Below are 15,971 nucleotides of genomic sequence, written 5' to 3' on the forward strand. Positions count from 1 at the left end.
CTCCCTCTCTCTCTCTCTCTCTCCCTCTCTCTCTCCCTCTCTCTCTCCGTCTCTCTCTCCGTCTCTCTCTCTCTCTCTCTCTCTCTGTCTCTCTCTCTCCCTCTCTCTCTCCGTCTCTCTCTCTCTCTCTCTCTCTCTCTCTCTCTCTCTCCCTCTCTCTCGCCGTCTCTCTCTCTCTGTCTCCCTCTCTCTCTCTGTCGCCCTCTCTCTCTCCGTCTCTCTCCCTCTCTCTCTCTCTCTCCCTCTCTCTCCGTCTCGCCCTCTCTCTCCGTCTCGCTCTCTCTCTCGCTCTTCCTCTCTCTCTCTCTCCCTCTCTCTCTCTGTCTCTCTTTCTCTCTCTCTCCGTCTCCCTCTCTCTCTCTCTCTCTCTCTCTCTCTTTCTCTCTCCCTCTCTCTCCGTCTCGCCCTCTCTCTCCGTCTCTCTCTCCCTCTCTCTCTCCGTCTCTCTCTCCGTCTCCTTCTCTCTCCCTCTCTCTCTCCGTCTCTCTCTCTCTCTCCCTCTCTCTCTCTCCCTCCCTCTCCGTCTCGCCCTCTCTCCGTCTCTCTCTCTCTCTCTCTCTCTCGTCCACTTACTCTCTCTCTCTCTCTCTCTCTCTCTCTCTCTCTCTCTCTCTCTCTCTCCAAATTCAAGGCAAAGGTTGACTACTTTGAAGAATCTCAAATATAAAATGTAACACTTTTTTGGTTACGACATAATTCCATGTGTGTTATTTCCTTGTTTAGGTTTTTTGGTTTTATTTTTTTTTTAAATTCCAACATTTCTAAACCTGTTTTTTGCTTTGTCATTATGTGGTATTGTTTGTAGATTGACGAAGGGGAAAAAACCAGTTTAATTAATTTTAGAATAATTCTGTAATGTAACAAATTGTGGGAAAAGTCAAGGGGTCTGAAAACTTTCAGAATTCAATGTACAGATATACATATACACACATACTTATACATACATACATATACACACATACTATTATATACATATACACACATGCATATACACACATACATAATACACACATACTTATACATACATATACACACATACTATTATATACATATACACCCATACATATACATACATATACACACATACTGTTATATATCAAATCAAATGCGAGCGAGTGAATTAAAAAGTCTATCTAGTCTAGTAGTCTGCATATTAGATGCAGTAGTTGGCGCACCTCTCCAATCTCTGACTGTTCTAGGTGTCTTTTGCCAGAGGTTACCTCAGCATATGTAGGCTGATGATCTGAATGATACATAGTGTGGACTGCATCATGTGGTGTACTTCTCTGAAGGACAGTGTTCTGCCCGACCCTAGAGTAGTGGTCAGAGATGTGTTGTGATGGGGTCTAGTAGAGATGTGTTGTGACGGGCCTGGTCTAGTAGAGCTGTCTTGATGCGGGTCTGGTCTGGTAAATCTGTGCTGTGTTGGGCCTGGTCTAGTAGAGCTGTGTTGTGCTGGGCCTGGTCTAGTAGAGCTGTCCTGACGCGGGTCTGGTCTGGTAAGTCTGTGCTGTGTTGGGCCTGGTCTAGTAGCGCTGTCCTGACACGGGTCTGGTCTGGTAAATCTGTGCTGTGTTGGGCCTGGTCTAGTAGAGCTGTCCTGACACGGGTCTGGTCTGGTAAATCTGTGCTGTGTTGGGCCTGGTCTAGTAGAGCTGTGTTGTGTTGGGCCTGGTCTAGTAGAGCTGTGTTGTGTTGGGCCTGGTCTAGTAGAGCTGTGTTGTGACGGGCCTGGTCTAGTAGCGCTGTCCTGACACGGGTCTGGTCTGGTAAATCTGTGCTGTGTTGGGCCTGGTCTAGTAGAGCTGTGTTGTGTTGGGCCTGGTCTAGTAGAGCTGTGTTGTGTTGGGCCTGGTCTAGTAGAGCTGTCCTGACGCGGGTCTGGTCTGGTAAATCTGTGTTGTGTTGGGCCTAGTCTAGTAGAGCTGTACTGACACGGGTCTGGTCTGGTAAATCTGTGTTGTGTTGGGCCTGGTCTAGTAGAGCTGTCCTGACACGGGTCTGGTCTGGTAAATCTGTGCTGTGTTGGGCCTGGTCTAGTAGAGCTGTCCTGACGCGGGTCTGGTCTGGTAAATCTGTGCTGTGTTGGGCCTGGTTTAGTAGAGCTGTGTTGTAATAAGTCGTGTCTGGCTCTTCTCTCCTGGGGATGGTGGAGGTACTGTTGTTTCAGAAGGTGGGGCGGGGGACCTCTGTTGCTGGGGTGATGGGTGTGTGGGTCCCTGCCAAGTGTTGCGTCCTTTAGGTCCTTAGCAAAGGTTCTGATACTGTCCTGATCAAGATGTACAGTATATTATTGTATAAGTGTTCAGATGTCAGAGTGGGATGGTGAGCCGTTCTGACGTTGAGCAGTGAGGTACAGTCCACAGTGATCTGTTGATTTATTTTGTCGATCAACTGTCCTGGGAAGTCTTTTCTTGGTAGGAGGGTTGACACAACTATATTGGTTGTTGGGAACACAGCCTGTGCCCGTTCTACCACTCTTCTCACTGCCCCAGATACATCTTCACCTTTGGCATGAAGGTCGTTTGAGCACGTGTGGATGATGATGATGTCATTAGGGGTGTTAATCCTGGTCTGACTAAGTAGCTGCATTGCACTGTCAGTTGTAGGACACCGGAACTTATACACCTGGTGACTATGGAATCATCTTTCCTGGACTAAGAACTTCCCATTTGAATCGATAAGGATTGCAGTTGTGGGTGATTGTCTGGGTTGGAGCAGACTGGAAGGCTAGTTGGCTGACCTGGTTTGGAGCAGACTGGGAGGCTGGTAGGACCTGGGCTGGAGCAGACTGGGAGGCTGGTAGGACCTGGGCTGGAGCAGACTGGGAGGCTGGTAGGACCTGGGCTGGAGCAGACTGGGAGGCTGGTAGGACCTGGGCTGGAGCAGACTGGGAGGCTTGTAGTTTGGCCTGGGATGGAGCAGACTGGGAGGCTGGTAGGACCTGGGCTGGAGCAGACTGGGAGGCTGGTAGGTTGGCCTGGGCTGGAGCAGACTGGGAGGCTAGTAGGACCTGGGCTGGAGCAGACTGGGAGGCTGGTCGGTTGACCTGGGCTGGAGCAGACTGGGGGGCTGGTAGAACCTGGGCTAGAGCAGACTGGGAGGCTGGTAGGACCTGGGCTGAAGCAGACTGGGAGGCTGGTATTCTGATCTGGGCTGGAGCAGACTGGGAGGCTGGTAGGTTGACCTGGGCTAGAGCAGACTGGGAGGCTGGGTATTCTGATCTGGGCTGGAGCAGACTGGGAGGCTGGTAGGTTGACCTGGGCTATAGCAGACTGGGAGTCTGGTAGGACCTGGGCTGGAGCAGACTGGGAGGCTGGTAGGACCTGGGCTGGAGCAGACTGGGAGGCTTGTAGGTTGACCTGGGCTGGAGCAGACTGGGAGGCTGGTAGGACCTGGGCTGGAGCAGACTGGGAGGCTTGTAGGTTGGCCTGGGCTGGAGCAGACTGGGAGGCTGGTAGGACCTGGGCTGGAGCAGACTGAGAGGCTGGTAGGACCTGGGCTGGAGCAGACTGGGGGGCTGGTAGGACCTGGGCTGGAGCAGACTGGGAGGCTGGTAGGACCTGGGCTGGAGCAGACTGAGAGGCTGGTAGGACCTGGGCTGGAGCAGACTGGGAGGCTGGTAGGACCTGGGCTGGAGCAGACTGAGAGGCTGGTAGGACCTGGGCTGGAGCAGACTGGGAGGCTTGTAGTTTGGCCTGGGCTGGAGCAGACTGGGAGGCTGGTAGGACCTGGGCTGGAGCAGACTGGGAGGCTGGTAGGTTGGCCTGAGCTGGAGCAGACTGGGAGGCTAGTAGGACCTGGGCTGGAGCAGACTGGGAGGCTGGTAGGTTGACCTGGGCTGGAGCAGACTGGGGGGCTGGTAGAACCTGGGCTAGAGCAGACTGGGAGGCTGGTAGGACCTGGGCTGGAGCAGACTGGGAGGTTGGTATTCTGATCTGGGCTGGAGCAGACTGGGAGGCTGGAGCAGACTGGGAGGCTGGTAGGTTGACCTGGGCTAGAGCAGACTGGGAGGCTGGGTATTCTGATCTGGGCTGGAGCAGACTGGGAGGCTGGTAGGTTGACCTGGGCTAGAGCAGACTGGGAGTCTGGTAGGACCTGGGCTGGAGCAGACTGGGAGGCTGGTAGGACCCTGGCTGGAGCAGACTGGGAGGCTGGTAGGACCTGGGCTGGAGCAGACTGGGAGGCTTGTAGGTTGACCTGGGCTGGAGCAGACTGGGAGGCTGGTAGGACCTGGGCTGGAGCAGACTGGGAGGCTTGTAGGTTGGCCTGGGCTGGAGCAGACTGGGAGGCTGGTAGGACCTGGGCTGGAGCAGACTGAGAGGCTGGTAGGACCTGGGCTGGAGCAGACTGGGAGGCTGGTAGGACCTGGGCTGGAGCAGACTGAGAGGCTTGTAGGTTGACCTGGGCTGGAGCAGCCTGAGAGGCTTGTAGGTTGACCTGGGCTGGAGCAGCCTGAGAGGCTTGTAGGTTGACCTGGGCTGGAGCAGCCTGAGAGGCTTGTAGGTTGCCCTGGGCTGGAGCAGCCTGAGAGGCTTGTAGGTTGACCTGGGCTGGAGCAGCCTGAGAGGCTTGTAGGTTGACCTGGGCTGGAGCAGCCTGAGAGGCTTGTAGGTTGCCCTGGGCTGGAGCAGCCTGAGAGGCTTGTAGGTTGACCTGGGCTGGAGCAGCCTGAGAGGCTTGTAGGTTGACCTGGGCTGGAGCAGCCTGAGAGGCTTGTAGGTTGACCTGGGCTGGAGCAGCCTGAGAGGCTTGTAGGTTGACCTGGGCTGGAGCAGCCTGAGAGGCTTGTAGGTTGACCTGGGCTGGAGCAGCCTGAGAGGCTTGTAGGTTGACCTGGGCTGGAGCAGCCTGAGAGGCTTGTAGGTTGACCTGGGCTGGAGCAGCCTTGGCTGATGCCTCTCTTTTTTGAGAAAATGAAAGGGTTGCGAATATCCCTTTTCAATATGTGCCCTAGTTTGGTATTACATTTGCTCTTTGGTTTTGCAACTGGTAAGATCTGCTACAGGCAATTCATGATCCTGCTTCTGTTCCATCATCAAACCTTTTTAAACGTTTCTTATCTTTCTCCGTCTGGATGTCTGGTGGGTAAACAATTCCCATAGCAACGCTGGTGATGTTGGTTACAGTGTTGCAATAGAAGCCTACCTTTTCCCAAAACAGCATTGATTTTTGTATTATTGTCTCTATTGTCTTTAGAGAAGTATTTTACTTTCATGTCCTTTGTCTTCTTTTAATTTATTTTTTATTTTTTATTTAACCTTTATTTAACCAGGTAGGCCAGTTGAGAACAAGTTCTCATTTACGACTGCGACCTCTACCAAGATAAAGCAAAGCAGTGCGACAAAACCAACAACACAGAGTTACACATAAACAAACGTACAGTCAATAACACAATATAAAAATCTATGTACAGTGTGTGCAAATGTAGTAAGAGTAGAGAGGTAAGGTAATAAATAGGCCATAGTGGTGAAATAATTACAATTTAGCATTAACACTGGAGTGATAGATGTGCAGATGATGATGTGCAAGTAGAGATACTGGGGTCCAAAAGAGCAAGAGGATAAGTAACAATATGGATTGTTGTGTACAGGTACAAGATTGACTGTGTACAGGTACAGTGATTGATAAGCTGTTCTGACAGGTGGTGCTTAAAGTTAGAGAGGGAGATATAAGACTCCAGCTTCAGTGATTTTTGCAATTCGTTCCAGTCAATGGCAGCAGAGAACTGGAAGGAAAGGCGGCCAAAGGAAGTGTTGGCTTTGGGGGTGACCAGTGAATTATACCTGCTGGAGCGCATGCTACGGATGGGGGTTGCTATGGTGACCAGTGAGCTGAGATAAGGCGGGGCTTTACCTAGCAGAGACTTATAGATGACCTGGAGCCAGTGGGTTTGGCGATGAATATGGAGTGTGGGCCAGCCAACGAGAGCATACAGGTCGCAGTGGTGGGTAGCATATGGGGCTTTGGTGTCAAAACGGATGGCACTGTGATAGACTACATCCAGTTTGCTGAGTAGAGTGTTGGAGGCTATTTTGTAAATGACATCGCAGAAGTTGAGGATCGGTAGGATGGTCAGTTTTACGAGGGTATGTTTGGCAGCATGAGTGAATGAGGCTTTGTTGCGAAATAGGAAGCCGATTCTAGATTTAATTTTGGATTGGAGATGTTTAATGTGAGTCTGGAAGGAGAGTTTACAGTCTAACCAGACACATAGGTATTTGTAGTTGTCCACATATTCTAAGTCAGAACCGTCCAGAGTAGTGATGCTAGACGTGCGGGCAGCGATCGGTTGAAGAGCATGCATTTAGTTTTACTTGCATTTAAGAGCAGTTGGAGACCACGGAAGGAGAGTTGTATGGCATTGAAGCTCGTTTGGAGGTTTGTTAACAAAGTGTCCAAAGAAGGGCCAGATCTATACAGAATGGTGTTGTCCACGTAGAGGTGGATCAGAGAATCACCAGCAGCAAGAGCGACATCATTGATGTATACAGAGAAGACAGTCAGCTCGAGAATTGAACCCTGTGGCCACCCCCATAGAGACTGCCAGAGGTTCGGACAACAGGCCCTCCGATTTGAAACACTGAACTCTATCTGAGAAGTAGTTGGTGAACCAGGCGAGGCAGTCATTTGAGAAACCAAGGCTGTTGAGTCTGCCAATAAGAATGTGATGATTGACAGAGTCGAAAGCCTTGGCCAGGTCGATGAATACAGCTGCACAGTATTGTCTCTTATCAATGGCTGTTATGATATCGTTTAGGTCCTTGAGCGTGGCTGAGGTTCACCCATGACCAGCTCGGAAACCAGATTGCATAGTGGAGAAGTTACGGTGGTATTCGAAATGGTCGGTGATCTGTTTGTTAACTTGGCTTTCGAAGACCTTAGAAAGGCAGGGTAGGATAGATATAGGTCTGTAACAGTTTTGGTCTAGAGTGTCTCCCCCTTTGAAGAAGTGGATGACCGCGGCAGCTTTCCAATCTTTGGGGATCTCAGACGATACGAAAGAGAGGTTGAATAGGCTAGTAATAGGGGTTGCAACAATTTCAGCGGATAATTTTAGAAAGAGAGGGTCCAGATTGTCTACCCCGGCTGATTTGTAGGGGTCCAGATTTTGTCCTTCTGTCCTTCTTTTGTCTTTCTACTGTGTTGTTAACTATCTATTTATTAGTTAGCTAGTTTCTTTTCGGAGAGTCCCTACAACTGCTTAGCAACTGGTAAACAATCCAGCTAGCACAATTTTATAAAAATAGATACTTTTTCACACGCCTATCTTCTTCATTTGTTGCTTGTTTTGTCTCCCATTCAGTCTTGCGGTTTTCGTTTGTTTTTTCCAATGTACTTCACTCTAAAAACCATGTACATTTCAATATTTGTAGGAGCTCATTTTTCAGCAGCTGCTGCTCAACTTGGAACTCTCTCAATTCAATTCAATTTAAGGGCTTTATTGCCATGGGAAACATATGTTTACATTGCCAAAGCAAGTGAAATAGATTATAAACGCACTGTTTCTTTCTCTCTCTCTCACTCTGTCTCTCCGTCTCTCTCTGTCTCTCACTCTGTCTCTCCATCTCTCTCTGTCTCTCACTCTGTCTCTCCGTCTCTCTCTGTCTCTCACTCTCTCTCTCTCTCTGTCTCTCACTCTCTCCCTCTCTCTCTCTCTCGCTCTCTCCCTCCCTCTCTCTCTCTCTCTCTCTCTATCTCTCTCTCTGTCTCTCTCTCCCTCTCTCTCTCTCTCTCTCTCTCTCTCTCTCTCTCTCTCTCTCTCTCGCTCTCTCCCTCTCTCTCTCTCTCTCTCTCTCTCTCTCTCTCTCTCTCTCTCTCGCTCTCTCCCTCTCTCTCTCTCTCTCTCGCTCTCTCCCTCTCTCTCTCTCTCTCTTTCGCTCTCTCCTTCTCTCTCTCTATCGCTCTCACTCTCTCTCGCTCTCTCCCTCTCTCGCTCTCTCCCTGTCTCTCTCTATCGCTCTCACTCTCTCTCGCTCTCTCCCTCTCACTCTCTCTCGCTCTCTCCCTCTTCCTCTCTCTCGCTCTCACTCTCCCTCTCTCTCTTCCTCTCTCTCTCTCTCTCTCTCTCTCTCTCTCTCTCTCTCTCTCTCTCTCTCTCTCTCTCTCTCTCTCTCTCTCTCTCTCTCTCTCTCTCTCTCTCTCTCTCTCTCTCTCTCTCTCTCTCTCTCTCTCACTCTCTCAGGCTCGCCTGGCGTTGGAGAGAGGGGCTCAGGCTGTCATCTTTGATGTCACCGATGATGTCAACGCTAAGTTCCAGGTGAGGAATGTTGGAGCTCCGTCCGCGAGAGCAGAGGACAGTAACGTAGACTGAGCCGAAAAAACATTCTGTGTCTTCCCCTTCTTGTGTGTCTTTCCCCAACACACACACACACACCTACATGTACACACACAAACCTACACGCACACACACACACACACACCCCTACATGCACACACACATACACGTGTAGCTGCATGAGTCAGATTCCCTGCTGCGTCCGGTGGTGCTGATGCAGGCTGAGGATGCTGAGACGCTGATGGAACTGGTCAACAGGAACGAGGAGGCCAGAGTCCGCATCGACATCAAGAGGGAGGACCCCAAATGGGTAAAGAATGACATACATACATGGGGAATAGGATATCAAGAGCTTGTTAGTTACAGTCTATACTATGAAGTATACATCTATAGTAAAAGCCCTATTCCTCTACTAGTTTGACATTGGCCCCTCGCCCTGAGAACCATGGTAACAGAACCCCGGCAACGGAAGGTAAACAGAGGATAGGCTGGTGGAGGTAGTGGTTGTTTTAAAAAATTTATTTAACCTTTATTTAACCAAATAGGCCAGTTAAGAACAAGTTCTCATTTACAACTGCGACCTGGTCAAGATAAAGCAAAGCAGTGTGTCACAAACAACACAGAGTTTCACATGGAATAAACAAAACATACATTCAATAACACAATAGAAAAATCAATATACAGTGTGTGCAAATGAGGTAAGATTAGGGAGGTAAGGCAATAAATAGGCCGTAGTGACGAAGTAATTACAATTTAGCAATTAAACAGTGGAGTTATAGATGTGCAGAAGATAAATGTGCAAGTAGAGATACCAGGTTGCAAAGGAGCAAAATAATAAATAACAATATGGGGAGGAGGTAGTTGGATGGGCTATTTACAGATGGGCTATGTACAGATGGGCTATTTACAGATGGGCTATTTACAGATGGGCTATTTACTGATGGGCTATTTCCTATGGGCTATGCACAGATGCAATGATCTGTAAGCTGCTCTGACAACTGATGCTCAAAGTTAGTGAGAGAGATATAAGTCTCCAGCTTCGGTGATTTTTGCAGTTCGTTCCAGTCATAGGCAGCAGAGAACTGGAAGGAAAGGCAGCCAAAGAGGTGTTGGCTTTGGGGATGACCAGTGAGATATACCTGCTGGAGCGCGTGCTACGGGTGGGTGATGCTATGGTGACCAGTGAGCTGAGATAAGGAGGAGCTTTACATAGCAAAGACTTATAGATGACCTGGAGCCAGTGGGTTTGGCGACGAAATATGAAGCAAGTGCCAACCAACAAGAGCATACAGGTCGCAGTGGTGGATAGTATATGGATCTTTGGTGACAAAATGGATGGCACTGTGATAGACTACATCCAATTTGCTGAGTAGAGTGTTGGAGGCTATTTTGTAAACGACATCGCCGAAGTCAAGGATCGGTAAGATATTCAGTTTTACGAGGGTATGTTTGGCAGCGTGAGTGAAGGAGGCTTGTTGCGAAATAGGAAGTAAATTATAGATTTAGATTTTGGATTGGAGATGTTTGATGTGAGTCTGGAAGGAGAGTTTACAGTCTAACCAGACACCTAGGTATTTGTAGTTGTCCACATATTCTAAGTCAGAACCGTCCAGAGTAGTGATGCTAGACGTGCGGGCAGCGATCGGTTGAAGAGCATGCATTTAGTTTTACTTGCATTTAAGAGCAGTTGGAGACCACGGAAGGAAAGTTGTATAGCATTGAAGCTCGACTGGAGGCTAGTTAACACAGTGTCCAAAGAAGGGCCAGATGTATACAGAATGGTGTCGTCTGCGTAGAGGTGGATCAGAGAATCACCAGCAGCAAGAGCGACATCATTGATGTATACAAAGAAAATAGTAGGCCCGAGAATTGAACCCTGTGGCCACCCCCATAGAGACTGCCAGAGGTTCGGACAACAGGCCCTCCAATTTGACACACTGAACTCTATCAGAGAAGTAGTTGGTGAACCAGCCGAGGCAGTCATTTGAGAAACCAAGGCTGTTGAGTCTGCCGATAAGAATGTGGTGATTGACAGAGTCGAAAGCCTTGGCCAGGTCGATGAATACGGCGGCACAGTATTGTCTCTTATCAATGGCGGTTATGATATCGTTTAGGACCTTAAGCGTGGCTGAGTTGCACCCATGACCAGCTCGGAAACCAGATTGCATAGTGGAGAATGTACGGTGGTATTCGAAATGGTCGGTGATCTGTTTGTTAGAGTCTATGGATTCTTCAGTTACATTGAGCTGATTTCTGACGTGCTGTTCCTTCTTTTTCCGTAGTGTATTTCTGTATTGTTTTAGTGAATCATCATAGTGAAGACGTAGACTCAGGTTTTCTGGGTCTCTATGTTTTTGGTTGGACAGGTTTCTCAATTTCTTTCTTAGATTTTTGCATTCATCATCAAACCATTTATCATTGTTGTTCATTTTCCTAGTTTTTTTCTTTGAGATGTTTAGATTTGATACGGAGGCTTTCTACTGCCATGTTTACATCTTCACTATTACAGTGGAACGTTTTGTCCAGGAACTTGTCTAAAAGGGATTGAATTTGTTGTTGCCTAATTGTTTTTTGGTAGGTTTCCAAACTGCATGCCTTCCATCTATAGCATTTCTTAATGTTACTCAGTTCCTTTGGCTTTGATGCCTCATGATTGAGTATTGCTCTGTTCAGGTAGACTGGGATTTTGCTGTGATCTGATAGGCGTGTCAGTGGGCTGACTGTGAACGCTCTGAGAGACTCTGGGTTGAGGTCAGTGATAAAGTAGTCTACAGTACTACTGCCAAGAGATGAGCTATAGGTGAACCTACCATAGGAGTCCCCTCGAAGCCTACCATTGACTATGTACATACTCAGCGTGCGACAGAGCTGCAGGAGTTGTGACCCGCTTTTGTTGGTTTTGTTGTCATAGTTGTGCCTAGAGGGGCATATGGGGGAGGGAATGCTGTCACCTCCAGGCATGTGTTTGTCCCCCTGTGTGTTGAGGGTGTCAGGTTCTTGTCCAGTTCTGGCATTTAGGTTGCCACAGACTAGTACATGTCCCTGGGCCTGGAAATTATTGATTTCCCCCTCCAGGATGGAGAAGCTGTCTTCATTAAAGTATGGGGATTCCAATGGGGGGATGTAGGTAGCACACAGGAGAACATTTTTCTCTGTTAAGATCATTTCCTTTTGAATTTCAAGCCAAATGTAAAATGTTCCTGTTTTGATTAATTTAATGGAGTGAGTTATGTCTGCTCTATACCAAATTAGCATACCCCAGGAGTCCCTTCCCTGTTTCACACCTGGTAGTTTGGTGGATGGGACTACCAGCTCTCTGTAACCTAGAGGGCAACCAGTGAGTCCGTCTCCTCTATACCAGGTTTCTTGCAGGATGACAATGTCTGTATTTCCGATTTCTTTGATGAAGTCCAGGCTCCTGCTTTTTAGGCCAAAGGCAGATTACCTCAGGCCTTAGATATTCCAGGATAAGATAGGGAAGGCTTTGTGTTCCATAAAGTGTCCAATGTTGTTGGTCGTGGCCTCAGGCCAGTAAGTGTGAGCAGAGCTTGCTGAGCATCTGGTACACGCCATTGGCTTGGGCTAGTGTAAGAGTGGGGGTTGGGCCTGTTTGCCTGCTCACGGCCTGGGTGTATGTGTGACTCCCATGTTGAGGCCCTCTTTGCGGGGGTGGGGTGCATGGGGTGGTCAGGAGGCGCATAGGTCTGATCTGAGGGGGCCTACATGGGGGGTGGGCATGGTTGACTTGGGCGGGAGGGGGTTGATTGGTTGGGGTGGCAGTGTGTATGTGGCTGGGGGTGCTGTGGTCTGGATGTAAGTCCTCTCGGTGTGGGTCCTCTATGTGAAGGGGGGGGGGGGGGGGGTCCCGCAGGTCTGGGAGAGTGTCTCACTGGTCTGGGAGAGTGTCTCGCTGGTCTGGGCGGGGTGTCTATTGATCTGTTGCTCCTGTGTGAAGTGTTGGGGCTGCGTTTGAGAGCGATGTCCTTTAGAGTCCGGGCGAAGGTGGGCACTGCTGCCTTGTAGAGGTGGACCTGGTCATAGAGGCTGTTCAAGTCCAGGGTGGATTGGTGGGCCAGGAAAACATTTGTTTTTGAGGCACAGTCACAGGAAATATTTGCATTTACCTGCTGTGTGGTGGCAGGGTGTTGATAGCCACTTGTGCGTTGGGGAAAGTAGAAGAAGCTTTTTCAATCACTCTCTTCAGTGCTGTGGCCACCCTTTCCTGCTGTGTTCTCAGGTGGTTTGTGTCTGTGTGTATTATTATGTGGCTAGGTGACCCTAGTTGGTCCTCAGACAGAAGGTCTGGGTGAACCTAGTTGGTCCTCAGACAGAAGGTCTAGGGGGCGCTGGGTTTATTATTATGTGGCTGAGTGAACCTAGTTGGTCCTCAGACAGAAGGTCTAGGGGGCGCTGGGTTTATTATTATGTGGCTGAGTGAACCTAGTTGGTCCTCAGACAGAAGGTCTAGGGGGCGCTGGGTTTATTATTATGTGGCTGGGTGAACCTAGTTGGTCCTCAGACAGAAGGTCTAGGGGGCGCTGGGTTTATTATTATGTGGCTGGGTGAACCTAGTTGGTCCTCAGACAGAAGGTCTAGGGGGCGCTGGGTTTATTCTTATGTGGCTGGGTGAACCTAGTTGGTCCTCAGACAGAAGGTCTAGGGGGCGCTGGGTTTATTCTTATGTGGCTGGGTGAACCTAGTTGGTCCTCAGACAGAAGGTCTAGGGGGCGCTGGGTGAACCTAGTTGGTCCTCAGACAGAAGGTCTAGGGGGCGCTGGGTTTATTATTATGTGGCTGAGTGAACCTAGTTGGTCCTCAGACAGAAGGTCTAGGGGGCGCTGGGTTTATTATTATGTGGCTGAGTGAACCTAGTTGGTCCTCAGACAGAAGGTCTAGGGGGCACTGGGTGTATTATTATGTGGCTGGGTGAACCTAGTTGGTCCTCAGACAGAAGGTCTAGGGGGCGCTGGGTTTATTATTATGTGGCTGAGTGAACCTAGTTGGTCCTCAGACAGAAGGTCTAGGGGGCGCTGGGTGAACCTAGTTGGTCCTCAGACAGAAGGTCTAGGGGGCGCTGGGTTTATTATTATGTGGCTGAGTGAACCTAGTTGGTCCTCAGACAGAAGGTCTAGGGGTCTCTGTGTATTATTATGTGGCTGGGTGAACCTAGTTGGTCCTCAGACAGAAGGTCTAGGTGGCGCTGGGTGAATCTAGTTGGTCCTCAGACAGAAGGTCTAGGGGGCGCTGGGTTACCCTAGTTGGTCCTCAGACAGAATCAATCAATCAATCAAGTTTATTTTATATAAGTTTATTTTATATAGCCCTTCGTACATCAGCTAATATCTCGAAGTGCTGTACAGAGACCCAGCCTAAAACCCCAAACAGCTAGAATGCAGGTGTAGAAGCACGGTGGCTAGTAAAAACTCCCTAGAAAGGCCAAAACCTAGGAAGAAACCTAGAGAGGAACCAGGCTATGAGGGGTGGCCAGTCCTCTTCTGGCTGTGCCGGGTGGAGATTATAACAGAACTATGCCAAGATGTTCAAAAATGTTCATAAGTGACAAGCATGGTCAAATAATAATCATGAATAATTTTCAGTTGGCTTTTCATAGCCGATCATTAAGAGTTGAAAAACAGCAGGTCTGGGACAGGTAGGGGTTCCGTAACCGCAGGCAGAACAGTTGAAACTGGAATAGCAGCAAGGCCAGGCGGACTGGGGACAGCAAGGAGCCACCACGCCCGGCAGTCCCGACGTATGGTCCCAGGGCTCAGGTCCTCCGAGAGAAAGAAAGAGAGAAGGAGAAAATTAGAGAGAGCCAAGATTTTCAAAATGTTCATAAATGACAAGCATGGTCAAATAATAATCAGGAATAAATCTCAGTTGGCTTTTCATAGCCGATCATTAAGAGTTGAAAACAGCAGGTCTGGGACAGGTAGGGGTTCCGTAACCGCAGGCAGAACAGTTGAAACTGGAATAGCAGCAAGGCCAGGCGGACTGGGGACAGCAAGGAGTCATCATGCCCGGTAGTCCTGACGTATGGTCCTAGGGCTCAGGTTCTCAGAGAGAGAGAAAGAAAGAGAGAACGAGAGAATTAGAGAAGGCATACTTAAATTCACACAGGACACTGGATAAGACAGGAGAAGTACTCCAGGTATAACCAACTGACCCTAGCCCCCCGACACAAACTACTGCAGCATAAATACTGGAGGCTGAGACAGGAGCGGTCAGGAGACACTGTGGCCCCATCCGAAGATACCCCCGGACAGGGCCAAATAGGAAGGATATAACCCCACCCACTTTGCCAAAGCACAGCCCCCGCACCACTGGAGGGATATCTTCAACCACCAACTTATAATCCAGAGACAAGGCCGAGTATAGCCAACAAAGATCTCCACCACAGCACAAACCAAGGGGGGGCGCCAACCCAGACAGGAAGATCACGTCAGTAACTCAACCCACTCAAGTGACGCACCCCTCCCAGGGACGGCATGAAAGAGCACCAGTAAGCCAGTGACTCAGCCCCTGTAATAGGGTTAGAGGCAGAGAATCCCAGTGGAGAGAGGGGAACCGGCCAGGCAGAGACAGCAAGGGCGGTTCGTTGCTCCAGAGCCTTTCCGTTCACCTTCACACTCCTGGGCCAGACTACACTCAATCATATGACCTACTGAAGAGATAAGTCTTCAGTAAAGACTTAAAGGTTGAGACCGAGTCTGCGTCTCTCACATGGGTAGGCAGACTGTTCCATAAAAATGGAGATCTATAGGAGAAAGCCCTGCCTCCCGCTGTTTGCTTAGAAATTTTAGGGACAATTAGGAGGCCTGCGTCTTGTGACCGTAGCGTACGTATTGGTATGTACGGCAGGACCAACTCGGAAAGATAGGTAGGAGCAAGCCCATGTAACGCTTTATAGGTTAACAGTAAAACCTTGAAATCAGCCCTTGCCTTAACAGGAAGCCAGTGTAGGGAAGCTAGCACTGGAGTAATATGATCAAATTTCTTGGTTCTAGTCAGGATTCTAGCAGCCGTATTTAGCACTAACTGAAGTTTATTTAGTGCTTTATCCGGGTAGCCGGAAAGTAGAGCATTGCAGTAGTCTAACCTAGAAGTAACAAATGCATGGATTAATTTTTCTGCATCATTTTTGGACAGAAAATTTCTGATTTTTGCAATGTTACGTAGATGGAAAAAAGCTGTCCTTGAAACAGTCTTGATATGTTCGTCAAAAGAGAGATCAGGGTCAAGAGTAACGCCGAGGTCCTTCACAGTTTTATTTGAGACGACTTTACAACCATCAAGATGAATTGTCAGATTCAGCAGAAGATCTCTTTGTTTCTTGGGACCTAGAACAAGCATCTCTGTTTTGTCTGAGTTTAAAAGTAGAACGTTTTCAGCCATCCACTTCCTTATGTCTAAAACACAGGCTTCTAGCGAGGGCAATTTTGGGGCTTCACCATGTTTCATTGAAATGTACAGCTGTGTGTCATCCGCATAGCAGTGAAAGTTAACATTATGTTTTCGAATAACATCCCCAAGAGGTAAAATATATAGTGAAAACAATAGTGTTCCTAAAACGGGTGACCCTAGAAGGTCTAGGGGGCGCTGGGTGAACCTATTTGGTCCTCAGACAAAAGGTCTAGGGCGCTGGGTGTATTATTATGTGGCTGGGTGACCCTAGTTAGTCCTCAGACAGAAG

General features: G+C 48.9%; 1 protein-coding gene across 1 annotated transcript in view; it reads left to right on the top strand.

Moving 5' to 3' along the window:
- LOC129867996 (E3 ubiquitin-protein ligase RNF43-like) overlaps positions 1-15,971 on the top strand; it is a 229,229-nt gene that overhangs the window by 206,727 nt on the left and 6,531 nt on the right. The window contains exons 3-4 of the mRNA XM_055941544.1: positions 8,186-8,260; positions 8,454-8,588. Coding sequence (XP_055797519.1) covers positions 8,186-8,260; positions 8,454-8,588 — 210 coding nt within the window. The remainder of the gene's footprint in view (positions 1-8,185; positions 8,261-8,453; positions 8,589-15,971) is intronic.

Source organism: Salvelinus fontinalis, chromosome 13, assembly GCF_029448725.1.
Source record: "Salvelinus fontinalis isolate EN_2023a chromosome 13, ASM2944872v1, whole genome shotgun sequence".
Taxonomy (NCBI): Eukaryota; Metazoa; Chordata; class Actinopteri; order Salmoniformes; family Salmonidae; genus Salvelinus; species Salvelinus fontinalis.